This window comes from Camelus bactrianus, chromosome X, assembly GCF_048773025.1.
Source record: "Camelus bactrianus isolate YW-2024 breed Bactrian camel chromosome X, ASM4877302v1, whole genome shotgun sequence".
NCBI classification, from domain to species: domain Eukaryota; kingdom Metazoa; phylum Chordata; class Mammalia; order Artiodactyla; family Camelidae; genus Camelus; species Camelus bactrianus.
In genome coordinates, this window is record NC_133575.1 from 9,902,875 (window position 1) to 9,916,442 (window position 13,568).

Here is a 13,568-nt window from a genome sequence, read left to right on the forward strand (position 1 = left end):
CTGGGCTCACTGAAATCATTCCTTTGATCTGCACCTTAAGTATCTAGGGCCAGTGTCCTGAAAGTCCCATCCTGGGCATACCTTTGGGTGTGGCTGCCGTGGCTTGATGGCTGCAACATCCTTTGTTGGCTAATCTGGCAGGCACCATTTTTCATTAGCAGTTTTCATGTGGCTTCTGCTCAGTCTCTGTGTCTTCTCTTCTGTCTCTTCTAAGGACACTTGTCATTGGATACCCAGGTAATGCGGCATGCTCTTATCTCAAGCTTTTAACTTATATCTCCAAAGACCCTTTTTTTTCCGAGTAAGATCACTTTCACAGGTTGCAGGATTAGGAAGGGGCCATGTCCTTCTTGGCAGGGAAGGGGGGCACCATTCAATCCACGCTACTCATCAAATAAGACCTTTTTACCACTCCTTCCTCCTGTCTTCATCCTGAAGAAACCAGAAAATGGTGCAGGAAATGGAGAAAGGGTGCAGTAAGGAGAGGGAAGAAACTGATCTACATGTCTTTCCCTTTGTTGGTCCACAGAGTTACAGATCACACCATAGCTGAGGGAAGGTCAGCACTTTGAATTGGTTGAGTAAGTGAAGTTCTGATATTAAATTAGAACAGGCTTCTTAACAACCTAAAAATAAGATTCTTTCTTTATACCTGAAAGTGGCTGGAAAAGCTGTGGGGAAACGAGGGGGAAGGGGAACTGGAGGAAGGTGGTCAAAAGGTACAAACTTCCAGTCATAAGTATGAGGGATGTAATGTACAACATGATAAAGATAATTAACAATGGCTGTATGTTGAACCTGAAAGTTGTTCAGAGTAAATCCTGAGAGTTCTCATCACAAGGAAAATGTTTTTCTTTTTTCTTTTGTATTTATGTGAGATGATGGATGTTCACTAACTTACTGGTGTTCATCATTTCATGATGTATATAGGTCAAGTCATTATGCTGTACACCTTAAACTTACACAGTGCTGTATTTCAGTTATATCTCAGTAAAAGCAGAAGGAAGAAAACAGAAGAGCTGTGGGATTTGCTCAAGCCTCAAGTTCCAACCCTAGAGCAGCCAAGGGGCAGTAGAGAGCAGACAGAAGTTTCAAGGCAATGGTGAGAAAAAAAAAGTTTCTTCTTACATGCTACAAAGCCCAGCCTGTTCAATAAGTTAGATTTATAATAGGTGTCTCGCTTCGTTCTTGTGATAGAAACAGTCTTATAGCAATAGCCTTTTGAAACCAGTCTCTTAGGTTATATCCGGGATTAACCTGCAGTATTTCAACAGTTTTTAAAAGGGAGTCGCTGTAGCTTCTTTACTAATTACAGCTTTAGTCTCGATCGTGTCTTTCCTACTAGGTAAAGTTTACTACATTGCTTATCACTCTGCTTCCTGACAGCATCCAATGCAGAGCAAAGCCCTGCTTCCTTAAATCTTCCTATATAGTAGGGGATCAGCAAAGAAGACTGCTACCTTCTCTCGTTCTACCATCACTTTGGATTTATTGGACCCTTGCAGGGAAAGAATATGTACAGGTAAGAAGTGCAGGGTGTTCAAGGCTACTTAATGTATGTCTTCTCCTTTCCTATCAACTGATGCATGTGAAGGGTGCAATAAATACTTGTTGAATTAATTACAGCATTAACTAATTCACATTTTTGTCCAAAGTTTTGTCGGTTTTAGCTGAGCACTCTTTTGACTGGCAGCAGAAACGATACGTTGTTGAGTAGTTCAACAAACTGCTGCTCAAAAACAACAGCCGGGCTAGTTTGTTTCCATTCAGGCACTGGAGCGGTCCGCCCGCGCCCGCCTCCGCGCCGGCCCCCGCCCAGATGACGTCCTCCTGGGAACTGCGGGTTTGGGGGCGGTTCGCCTGCCAATCGCTCTGCGCAGACGCTATTTCCTTAGCGCGCGTGCGCAGTCGTGTGTTCTCCAGTATGTGGGTTTGGGTGGGTTGAGCCTCCGCGGTCCCGCCCCAGAACCGGAAGTTCTCTCTAGACGCGGGGGCCTCCGAGGGCTCCCGGGGTTCCCTCGCGCTTCTCCGTGAGCAGTGCTCAGGGTTCGGCGGCGTCTTTGCTTCTGCAGAAAGCCGAGCCTTTGTCCCCAGTGGAAGCCCACCTTGCTCTGGGAGGCTCTCGCTGCGCCCAGGGCCGGGTAGGCCCACACATGTCCTTGCCCTCCCCTCTTCTCCAGCCGAGATCGGCGAGGTGGGTCCTCGGGGCCGCCGCTGCGTGTGTGCTGGGTCTCAGGCTGTCACCGTCGGACGGCTTGCAGCAGGCTCTGCTTGTCGCTCCACCCCACCCACTGAAACCCTGACCTGGGCCAGAGTGGGCCCTTGCGCTGGTCCAGTCCCCTCGCTGTACCTTTGTTAGGGATCGCCATAAAGCGAAAGTGCCCTAGCGCAGTATTAAGTGACTTCAGAAACGGCGCCGCCTCTAACAGCATTTGGCATTTCTCTCTCTAGAGGAGGGAGCTTCCTGTGTAGCTAGAGAGGTGTATGTGGGCTGTGTGTGGCAAGAAACGTAAAATTTCTCTTCAGATTTTAGAGAGATGTAAAGATCCAAACAGATCTAGCTTGTTGCTGATTTGTTACCAGCCTGTGGAAACTTCTCTTTGATCTTTACTCAGGGTTTAGGCCAAATGTGTGTGGATGTGTGCACTTTGTCTATATACTTTAATATCAGTTAACATGTACAAGCTATTATATGCATTCAGTCAATCTATGTTTAGGGCCTGCTCTTGCTGGTACTATATAAATCCTATTTTTTGTTATGTATTCAGAAGCTAGGGGTATATTTGTGTATCTCAGCATTATCTATACCAGCGTATGTTGCAGAACTGTGTTGTCCAATATGATAGCCACTGGCTACATAAGGCTATTGAGCACCTGAAATGTGTCTGGTCTGAATCGAGATATGCATTAAGTGTAAAACAGCGAGTTTTGGAGAACTAGTATGAAAAAGAGAATGTAAACAATCTTAATTTCTTTATATCAACATGTTGAAATGACAGTATTTGGGATACACTGGGTTCAATAGAATGTATTATTAATTTCACTTGTTTATTTTTTTCCACATGGCTACTAGAAATTTTACAATTATATCTCCGGCTTGTATTATATTGCTATTGGACACCACTGTCTTAGAAAGGGGTCAGCAAACTATGGCCTGCAGCCAAATTCAGCCTGCCTGTCTTTGGAGAAGAGATTTATTGGAGCAGAGCCATATCCATTCATTTATGTATTGTCTATGTGTGCTGTCCCTGCTCCGAAAACAGTAGAGTTGAGTATGCCATACAGAGATTGGATGGCCTGCCAAGCCTAAAGTATTTACCGTCTGGCCTTTTATAGAAACAGTTTGCCGACCCGTTGCTCCAGAACAGTGCCTGGTATGGGAGATAATATGTAAACCTTTTCATTGTGGTCCTGTGTAGTTGTCAGTCAGGCATAGTGTGTGACATAATTCTAAGGACTTTATAAGGACTGTCTCATTTAATTCTCATTAATCTTGAATGTTGGATTCCCCCCGCCCCCAACATGCTCAACACCCCGTCCTGGGAACTGTACTGTCTCGACCTTTCTTATCTCCAAATGGCTTGACTCCTGGAACCCACTTGATGAGCTCATAGTAGGACAGTAGGCACCATGCTGCTGCTTTTTTTTTCTTCTTGATCTAGACTATCTGTAAATGATTTTCTAAACTAAAACTGAGGTGAGGTTGGCCTCCCGTGGAAGAAGCTGAGGGGCCCTGGGCTTAGATGCAACAGGTACAAGCAAGCCGGTCTGTGATGAAAAGAATGATGCTCACAAGCAGAGAGGAGAGAGAGTATCCTGGATGCTTTTTTCTCACTTAACGAAACAGTATTTGTTGAGTAATGGTAAGCACTGGCCAGGTGTTGGCCAGGTGTGTATCAGTGACTAAAACAGACATCATTTTTCTATGGTCTTGTGGGGAAGGCTGACAATAAAAAAAAATTTTGATGTGATATGCACCATGAAAAAAACCAGTGCACAAATATTTGATGTTTTTAACAGGTTTCCTCATCTGTAAGACGGAGATAAGCCCTCTACCTGTCTCAGGGTTGTTGTGAGGACTGAGATGACAGGAGTGTATAAGGCGCATAGAGTTGCTCAACTTGTATTGCCTTCTGCCATTAGAGGGTAAGTGTGGGAACAAATACGGGGACTTGGGTGCATTGTGACAATTAAAACATTGCAATCAGCAGTTGTAATTTGTAGAGAAGGTTCTCAGGTGAGTTGTACACAGCAGATATTTTTAATATTTCCTTATTTAATGAGGCTCATCCAGCCAAATCTGAAGTCAGAGAGGTTGTGTGTGTTCAGTCTACGAGCAGGACGGGAACTGCCTTTGGGCCGGTGGATGGCAGTGGTGCTTGGTCAACTCTGCTGTGGGATGGGGGTTGTGCCTGGGTGTACAGGACACTGATGGCAGCTCCTGTTTAGATCACAGTCACCTGGAGAGCTGAAAAATACCCAGGCCCGTCCTCAGAGATTCTAATTCATTCTCTCGGGTGAGACCCCGACATAGTTTTTGTTTTTGCTGTTGAATTTCTCCAGATGATGAAGATTTGCAGTCAGGAGTGAGAACCACTCGTGCTGAGAGAGAGGCCGGGCTCGGGGAGCTAGTGGAGCAAAGGCCTGTGACGGGGCCCGTGCTTGTCGGGGATTCAATGGAATCCCAGAGAGGCTAGAAGGGGGCTTTTCATTACTTGGCCAGGGACCTTGGGCTCCATCCTGAGAGTGGAGGGGAACCTCTGGAGGGCTTTAAGCTGGAAAATGGGAATATCTTGCTGAAATCTGTATTAGAATATGAGCCCGCTACGAAGTAACGTGAATCAGAGTGAAGGCAGTGAGGAGGTAACTGGAGCTGGCCGGATGACAGGAAGCCCGGACTTGGTGTCTGTGTGCCTGCTTTGTGTGTCCCTTGCAGTGGTTTCTGTCCTTGTGGAGACACATGTTGTAATTGGCCAGTGGGCTTCCACTGGGCTGTCAGCTCCTTCAAGGCAGAGAGTATCTGGTTAGGCTCAGCATGTATTGTGTACCAGATACATAATAAATTATTTTTATTGAAGTATAATTGTGTTAGTTTCTGGTGTACAGCATAGTGACTCAGTTACACATATGTATTCTTTTTCATATTCTTTTTAGTTACAGGTTATTATAAGCAAATGAATGTAGTTCTCCATGCTGTAGAGTAGGACCTTGTTGTTTATCTATATAATAAATATTTATTGAATGAACTGTGTAGAACTCTAAACTGGACACACAGCCTACTTTGTCTTTTTATGGCAGTTCTCCAAATTTTATATGTCAGTTGCTTCCACACTATACCCCCCTTGGGCAATAAATGCTTTATATCCACATGATTGTCCCACAGAGAGAACAGAAAGTTTGACAGGATTTAAATGCTGTGAAAAATAGAGAAGAGAATTGAAAACAGTATGGCAGTTTCTCAAAAAATTAAAAATAGAATTATCATATGATACAGCAATCCCACTTTTGGATATACATCCAAAAGAATTGAAAGCCAGGTCTCAAAGAGATATTTGATGACACTCGTGTTCATAGCAGCATTATTCACAAGAACCAAAAGGTAGAAGCAATCCAAGTGTCCATCAGTGGATGGATGGATAAACAACATTTGGTCTATGCATGCAATGGAATATTATTCAGCCTTTCAAAGGAAGGAATTTCTGACACATGCTCCAACAGGGATGAACCTTGAGGACATGATGCTGTGTGAAATAAGCCAGACACAGAAAGGCAAACACTGTATGGTTCCAGTTATACGAAGTACCTAAAGTAGTCAGATCCATAGAGACAGACAGTAGAATGGTGGTTGCCAGGGGCTGCAAGGGAGAAGGAAATGGAAGGTTGTTGAATGGGTGCAAAGTTTGTTTTGCAAGACGACAAGCGTTCTGAAAGTTGGTTGCACGATGATGTGAATGTACTTAATGCTACTGAGCCCTACACGTACAAATGGTTAAGATGGTAAATTATACGGCGTGTATGTTTTACCACAATTAAAAATAAAAATTAAAAAGTATGGAAAGGCACTAAATAAAAGAACATGAAATGAAGAGCAAGGTACTTATATGTGAATCCATTAACTTCTGTAGATTTCCATGAGCACAGCAGAGGTTTTGCTGGTAAGAGAAATAATGCTCTCAGAACACTGGAGCCCTAAAGCTACAGTTAAACTCTCCTTCAGGATCCCCTTGAAACTCTGACCCTTTGTTGAGAAATTCCAACCCGAGTTAAATATTGCCTAACCTGGTCGTGGGCACTCTCCACCAGCCTGTTTTAACCACGTTGCTGACATCCAGCCAACTTCAATCCTGCTTTGTTCAGTAGCGATGCATGTAGAATATATATAGAATGCAGGCAGGATGGATATTTCTTTGTTAGGAAATTTTCCAACAGATGAGGGAGGGCTCAAGTGTATTGAGCTGCTTGAGACCTTATCATCTTGACTTACATTGTTTACTATTTTTATTTTTGGATTTATTTTAATAGAAATACTGGGGATTAAACCCAGGACCTCGTACATGCTAGGCATGCTCTCTACCACTGAGCTATTACCCTCTCCCCTGTTTTCAGTCCTTAAACGTGAAATTTGAAAAGGGGAAACAGTGATCTTGAAGTACTGGTTCTTCTGATTCATGACTAATTAAAGAAAGTCACTTAAGATCCAGAATCAATGGCCCATTGAGTGACTGTTAACTGACTTGAAAAAAAAAGAAAGAAAGAAAAAGAAAAAAAAAATGACTGCCCAGATGGTCTACCCTCCAGCTCCATCCAGGGTAAAAACGCAAGCCTCGGTGTCTGGGTCACCTCTGAGCTGTCCAGTGGGGAAACACCAGTAGGAGCCTCAGAGTTGTGGCCCTGGGTACGTAATTCTTCCTGTTTGGGGACAGAGTTTGAGGGGAGAGTGAACTGTTTCCGATGCAGCAGCGGACTTGTGAGGAAATCATGAGTGCTGGTCCTAATGCAGAGCCCCAGCTGAGATGGTCCCCTCCTGGTGTCCTGATTCCAGAGGGAGGTAGAAGTTGATTGATCCGTTTACCACACCATTTTTCAGTGGGCAAATACCGTAAATGTATAGGGCTTCTCGTGAAATTATATTAGACTAATAACTTTTCTGATTATGAAAATAGTACATGCTCATTATAGAAAATACAGAAAAGAGTAAAAGAACAAGCAGAAATCACGTAAGGAGGGGAGGGTAATAGCTCAGTGGTAAAGCTCATGCTTAGCTTGCATGAGGTCCAGGGTTCGATCCCCAGTACCTCCATTAAAAAATTAGTTAATTAGTTTTTTAAAAATCACTTAAAATCTTACCATTCAGAAAATGCCTGTCTGAAATTGTGTGTATCTATTTTCGGCCTTTTCTCTTCACATGTGATTTTTAAAGAAAAATTTGGATCAGACCCTAGATGTTGTTTTTAAATAACAGCGTTGTTCAGATACGATGTATATCCCATACAGCTCACCTGTTCAGTGGCTTTTAGCGTATTCACAGTTGTGCAGCCAGCACCACAGTCAGCTTTAGAGAAGCTTTTTCACCTCCCCCAAGAAAAGCTCTGTACCCATTAGTAGCTTCCCAGCTCTTCATTCTGCCTCCCCGTTCCCCCCTTCCCTCTATCCCAGCCCTGGTCTACCACTAATTTACTTTCTGTCTCTTTAGATTTGCCTATTCTGGACATTTCATGTGAATGGAATCATACCACATGTGGTCTTCTGTGTCTTTAATTTAGCATAGCGTTTTCAAGGCTCATCCATGTTGTAGTGTATATCAGAATTTCACTTTATTGACAAATAACATTCCATTGTATGGGTACACTACATTTTGTTTATCTGTTCCTCAGTTGATAGACATTTGGATTGTTTCCACTTTAAAAAAATTTTTTTTTATTAAAGTATTGTCAGTTTACAATGTTGTGCCAATGTCTGGCGTACAGCATCATGTTCCAGTCATACGTATACACGCATATATTCATTTTCATATTCTTTTTCATTATAGCTTACTGTTTCCACTTTCTGTCTTTTATGAATAACGCTGCTGTTAACGTTCATGTGCAGGTCTAACCATTTGGAACCTAATACTTCCTTCTACGTTTGAAAAAAATTCTTACATGTACAGCCTCCGCATCTCTCATTTCCTTAAAGTAAATTTATAGAAGTAGAATTTCTGACTAAAAGGACCTGACATTTTTTAGCACTTATCAGATGATGTCTAGGAAGGCTGCATTCATTCTCTCTGTAATCGCTTCAGTGTTGTTAGCCTGTGTGTGTTCAGTGGTAGTTACTTACTATCGAGCGCTATAAAATGAGAGCCCATGGGTCTTTGAAAAGGCAGCATCCCTGCCACCAAGATGCTTAGGTTCACACTTAGACCCAAATGGGCAGATTTAGATCCACAAGTATTTTGTAGGCAAAGTTATATGCATGACGTGGAGAGAAAAATATAGACTGGTTAGATAAAGTAAACGTTTGCTTGCCCAGGATGAGATTCACAGAGACATAACCATTAAGGAACTTTTTACACCTGAAAGGTTAAAAAAAAAAAGAAGGAAAAAGTTAATGCACACAAACTCTGGCCGGTTGGTCCAAAGTCATAAGCCCCCTGGATTGCATAGTCTGAACCTTTACCCCATTGTTCAGAAGACTCAGATGTCAGCACAGTGTGGCTTGTTGACTTTTGAGGCCCATCTAACCTGGGTCCAGCTGCCTCCCCACCGGTGCTCTCTCACCATTTCTTAAGATTCCTCTGGACAGCTAAACAGCATCCCCTTTTCACCCTGTGCCTCATGCTTTTATATTCAGAAAAGTACTCCCAAAATACTATAAAATCAACAAGGAGTTGAGTTCCGTAGCTGAACGTGGGGGAAAGCAGTCCAGCCTCCTCGGCCTTCCCCTGTTGACGCTGAGACGGGCGTGATTTCATCCTGAGCATAACCACCAGATTCCACACCAAGGAGCTGACTCATCTTGATCTGGAAAGATCAGCGATTTGTACAATTAGCGATGGAAAAGTTACAGCAGATCTTTCAGCCAGCCTCTTTTAAGCAACTGTTACTGCAGAAGCTGTTTAGAGGGCCCCCCCCCTTTTTTTTTAAAACTATAGAGAATCAAACTTTTGAAACAAAACCATACTGCATTGCAGGTTGCATTTTCTAACGTGTTGCACCCATTTTTATTACCTAACTCTTTCAGAGAACACTGCCTAGGTAGCTGGCAGAGAGCATTATGGTCTCATCAGGAAACTGCGACTGGCAAACGCAAGCTTGAGAAAACGGAAACCTCTCTTCTCTTTTCTTTGCAGCCGAAAGGATGTCTGACAAGAAGCAGATAGCTGCCAGAGCTTCCCTTATTGAGCAACTGATGTCTAAAAGGAATTTTGAGGATCTTGGCAACCCCCTTACTGAGCTAGAATCTCTTTGCGTGACTAAGGACCATCTCCAGGAGACAGAGGTGGTCAGGGCCGTGTACACAGTCCTCAAGAACTGCCCCACGGTGCCTTTGAAAAAGAAAGCCAAATGTTTGCTGTCCAAGTGGAAAGCTCTGTATCAGGATACTCACTGCAAACCCAGGGGTAGCCCTAAGCTGTTCCCTTCAGGTGGAAATCCAGAAGAAAATCAAGGGCTTTCTCCTGACCTAAATCAGGATGAGGTCCGGGGCCGCTCCAGCTCTAATTCTCTGCAAGCATCCCAAGATGTTGCAGAAGCCGCTGCAGTGTCCGTGCCGGAAAATAGCCCTGGTGGAGTGGAGCCTGAGGCAGCGCGTGCTGGGGCTGGTGACCCTAAACCCGCCGACAAGAGAGCAGGCGAGCTGCCGGCTCCCGCAGTGCCCGTCAGAGCTAAGTGCACCGAGCTGCTGTATGAAGCTCTCGCTCGTTTTCCCGCAGATCCGCCCAGAGCCGATCTGTGGCGCAGCTTTGCACAAGAAATTGAAGAGCACCTTTTTACCCTTTACTCGAAGAACCTCAGAAAATATAAAGCTTGTGTGCGAAGCAAAGTGGCCAATCTGAAGAACCCCCAAAACACTCACTTAAGACAAAACTTGCTCTCTGGGACCATGTCCCCAAGAGAATTTGCCGAAATGACCATCATGGACATGGCAAGCAAGGAACTGAAGCAGCTGAGAGCCTCCTACACAGAAGCTTGCATACGAGAACATTCCCTTCCCCAAGCGGTAGAGGGCACACAGACCAGGAACATAAAATGCAGACGCTGCGAGAAATTCAACTGCAAAGTCACCGTGATCTCCAGAGGGACTCTCTTCCTTCCCAGCTGGGTGCGGAACTCCCAGCCAGATGAGGAACAGATGACCTATGTCATCTGCAGTGAATGTGGGGAGCAGTGGTACCACAGCAAGTGGGTGTGCTTATAGTTATACGTGGGTGTTCTCTTAACAGATAACTGGAGGGGTGCCTGTTTCTGTACCAGCCTTTTATGCTTGTTCCTAAAATCTTACACACTATTCTTAAAGCAATCCTACAAAGAAGGAAAGAGAGTCATTAGCTGAAGCTCACACGACTGTCACTAAAAGTTGATAGTTTGGGGAGAAAGAGTGGGTGCCTGTTGCATTGGCTCTTTTTTTTTTTTTTAATATTGCATCCTACAATTTTATTATTATTTTTTTAATGGAGGTACTAGGGATTGAACCCAGGACCTTGTGCATGCTAAGCACGTGCTCTACCGCTGAGCTATTACCCTCCCCCCTGCATTGTACTTTGTGGCCATTTAGTACTTGAGCTGCTCAGCATAACCTTGGAGTCTGTTCGAAATGCAGACTCTCAGGCCCCACAGTACAGAATCCGAATCTACATCCACATCTTGGCAGGATCCCTGGGTGATCCTCTTCAGGATATTTGGAAAGGTGCTTCCGCAGCGATAGTTCTCAGCACTGGATGCATATTAGCATCATCTGGGGAGTTTTGAAAACCCACGGATGCGGAGGGCCCACCCTGGAACGGTTACATCTGGATCTATGGGACGCAACCCAGGCATCAGCATTTCTGTCATAATCCCTCAAGCTATATTTATTCATTGATTGTGTAGTTAATTTCCTCAAGATATTGTAAGATGCAGTCGGAGTTGAGAACTGCTCATCCACAGGCTGTCACATGATCCTTTCACACCTTTAAGAAAAGAAGGTTCTTCTGTACACTTCACAGTTGAGGAAACATCCACAGAGGTGCCATGACTTGCCCAAGTGACACAACCGTACATAGCCCAACTTGAACAGCTCCCAGATTTTCTTCCTGGAAATTCACTGTCCCAGACTGCTTCAATATTGACTTTAGAGAAACAGTCCTGGAGACATGGGATGAAATGAACACTGTCTTTAGGCTCCAGCACTGGGGAATGAGAGCTTTGTTATTTTCTCCTTTCTTTTCCCTTCTCACTTTACAGGTCTCTCTTGAACCCTGAAAGGTAACCCTCTGACTAATCCTACAGTTAGAATTTTGTTTTGCATCCTCTTGCTTAGTCAGAGGTGTCGTGTATTTTTTTTCCTTCATGCAACTTCTCCAGGGAATATAGATAGACTCTTTTTGTCATTTGGCTTCTGATGTTAGGGAGCCTTCCTGTTCTGAAGGCCTACAGAAGAGGAAAAAAAAAAAAAAAAACCCTAGGATCTATAGCTGAGACCCTGCAAATAGGACCGACAAAAGACAGGTAAACAAGAGAAAAGTAGTTTATTTATGCACGCAGCACACATAGCTGCAGGAGAAAGTCAGTGATGAGTAACTCAAAGGGATGGTTAGAACTTGGGCTTCTGTAGCATTTGAACAAACCATAATACATTTGTAGAGAAGTAACAAGACAAAGGAAAAGGGCTTTAGGCTTTTGGGGGCAGCAAACTGTGGGAAGGTAAATGATAGGGGGGAACGAATGGAAGATGATGGTCATTTAGTATGATTTGTTTGTGTAGATCCTTCTTGGAGCCATCTTGCCTCCAGTGATGTGGTTGTTCCCCTCTTCCTGGTGGGGAATTCACAAGGGGAACTTAGGTTCTGCTCTCAGGCAAATAAGGGGAGGGCAGAGAGCTCATCCTGTGCCTGCCTTTTCTCATTTACTTCCAGCTCAGAATGATCCTTATGCCAGGACAGCATATTTTGAGGGGGGCATCCTCAGAACCCCTTGAGGTCTGAAGTTCCAATTTTGCTTTTGTAAAAATAGGCATTCATCTGTCAGAGGAAGTCCATTGCCTCAGCCTTTGACTCTACCTACATTTCTCTAATAAGTGAAGAGGAAATTACTTCTTCCAGGCCTTTGTAAACAGTGTTTAACCAATCTGTATCATGATTAACTACAACAAGCCTATGTGATTACAGCTGATTTTTTTTCTCTTTTAAAAATGCATAGAAGTTAAATTTTTAGAGTTTTACCTAGTTTACTTGTGAGTTATCTACAAACCTACACATTCTCACCCATTCCTTTCTCCTCACTCTCCTAACTTCCTTTGTCAGAGTTCTGAAGGCCTAGCTGAAGGCACGGTTTGACTGTCTCATGACACAATTCCCCTAAAGGTGCAGAAAACTGAAATACATGTGTGTTTTCAAATGGCTTTGAAGAAATCTGCTTGAGGCCATCAAGTGTGAATTCTCTTTTGACGCCTTTAACCCCCATGGCTTCCCAGGACTGGTGTTGTGATGTACCAGATGGTCTTTTAAAGAAAAACTTGCAAAGTCGCCTAAAACTTCAAGTTTCACAGAGTGCGGTTTCATGTGACTTGGAATGATCTTAAAACCTATTCAGTGGTTATGAAAGAGCACAGCACATGAAAACCATGTGTGATTAGTTCATGTCAGAGTTTGTTTTTTGGTTTGGGGGTTTTTTTGTGTGTTTTTAGGGGTGGGTTTTTTTTTTTTTTTTGGTAGTTTTTATTTATACTGGAATTTTGCAAACCTAATTTGCAGACAGATGAAAGCACTTGACATGGAAATTTCTTTACTCTCCAAGATATAAAAATCTGGGGAGTCTTCCTCATTTCGTTTCAACTTTGTCAGTGACTTTCGCAACTGGAGATCTGAAAACAGTCATCTGGGTTTTTTTCCTTTTAGTCAATGAGAGAGCATTACATCATCTCAGTAGAGATCATAATTCTTTTACATCCTATGTTTTATCTCCTAAAAAGAAAGGGTTTTTCCTTTAAATTGCTCATGGGGTAAAGGAGCTTTCATTTAATTTAAAATCATTTTTATGGGAGCAGCAAGTACAAAGGCCCCAGGATGGGAGGATTCCTGACACAGACTAGGCACCGGAAGATTCCACTGGAGCTGCTGTGCAGTGGCAAGGGGCAGAAGGATGAGAGGTGACTTCTAAAAGCCTTCCGGTTTGTGAGGGCCCTGGTCGGTCATGGTCAGGACTTTGGGATTTTTTCCAAGCTTGCTGGGAAGCCATTGAAGCAAAGGGGTTGGTAGTGATAAGATTTGAATGCCCTTGAGGAAGGGTCCCCCTGGCTGCCATGTTAAGTTAGATGGGGAGGGAAGCAAAGACAGTCACCGGGTCACCAGCTAGGTGGCCGGAGCAATGGCCCAAATGTCAAAATGTCAT

At 43.7% G+C, this 13,568-nt stretch overlaps 1 protein-coding gene across 2 annotated transcripts; it reads left to right on the plus strand.

Moving 5' to 3' along the window:
• Positions 1 to 1,523: 1,523 nt before the first annotated feature.
• TCEANC (transcription elongation factor A N-terminal and central domain containing) lies at positions 1,524 to 12,399 on the plus strand. 2 transcript variants are annotated; one of them, XM_045525041.2, is made up of 3 exons: positions 1,524 to 2,194; positions 4,021 to 4,146; positions 9,223 to 12,399. In XM_045525041.2, exon 3 carries the CDS (start codon positions 9,340 to 9,342, stop codon positions 10,396 to 10,398), a length of 1,059 nt encoding a protein of 352 aa, XP_045380997.1. In that variant the 5' UTR covers positions 1,524 to 2,194; positions 4,021 to 4,146; positions 9,223 to 9,339; the 3' UTR covers positions 10,399 to 12,399. The 2 variants fall into 2 exon arrangements, with proteins under 2 accessions (XP_045380997.1, XP_010964525.1); XM_010966223.3 differs by having other exon boundaries at positions 9,332 to 12,399.
• The last annotated feature ends 1,169 nt before the right edge of the window (positions 12,400 to 13,568 follow it).

Coding starts and splice junctions, on each gene's coding strand:
- TCEANC (XM_045525041.2), top strand. CDS start 9,340: ATGTCTGACAAGAAGCAGATAGCTGCCAGAGCTTCCCTTATTGAGCAA.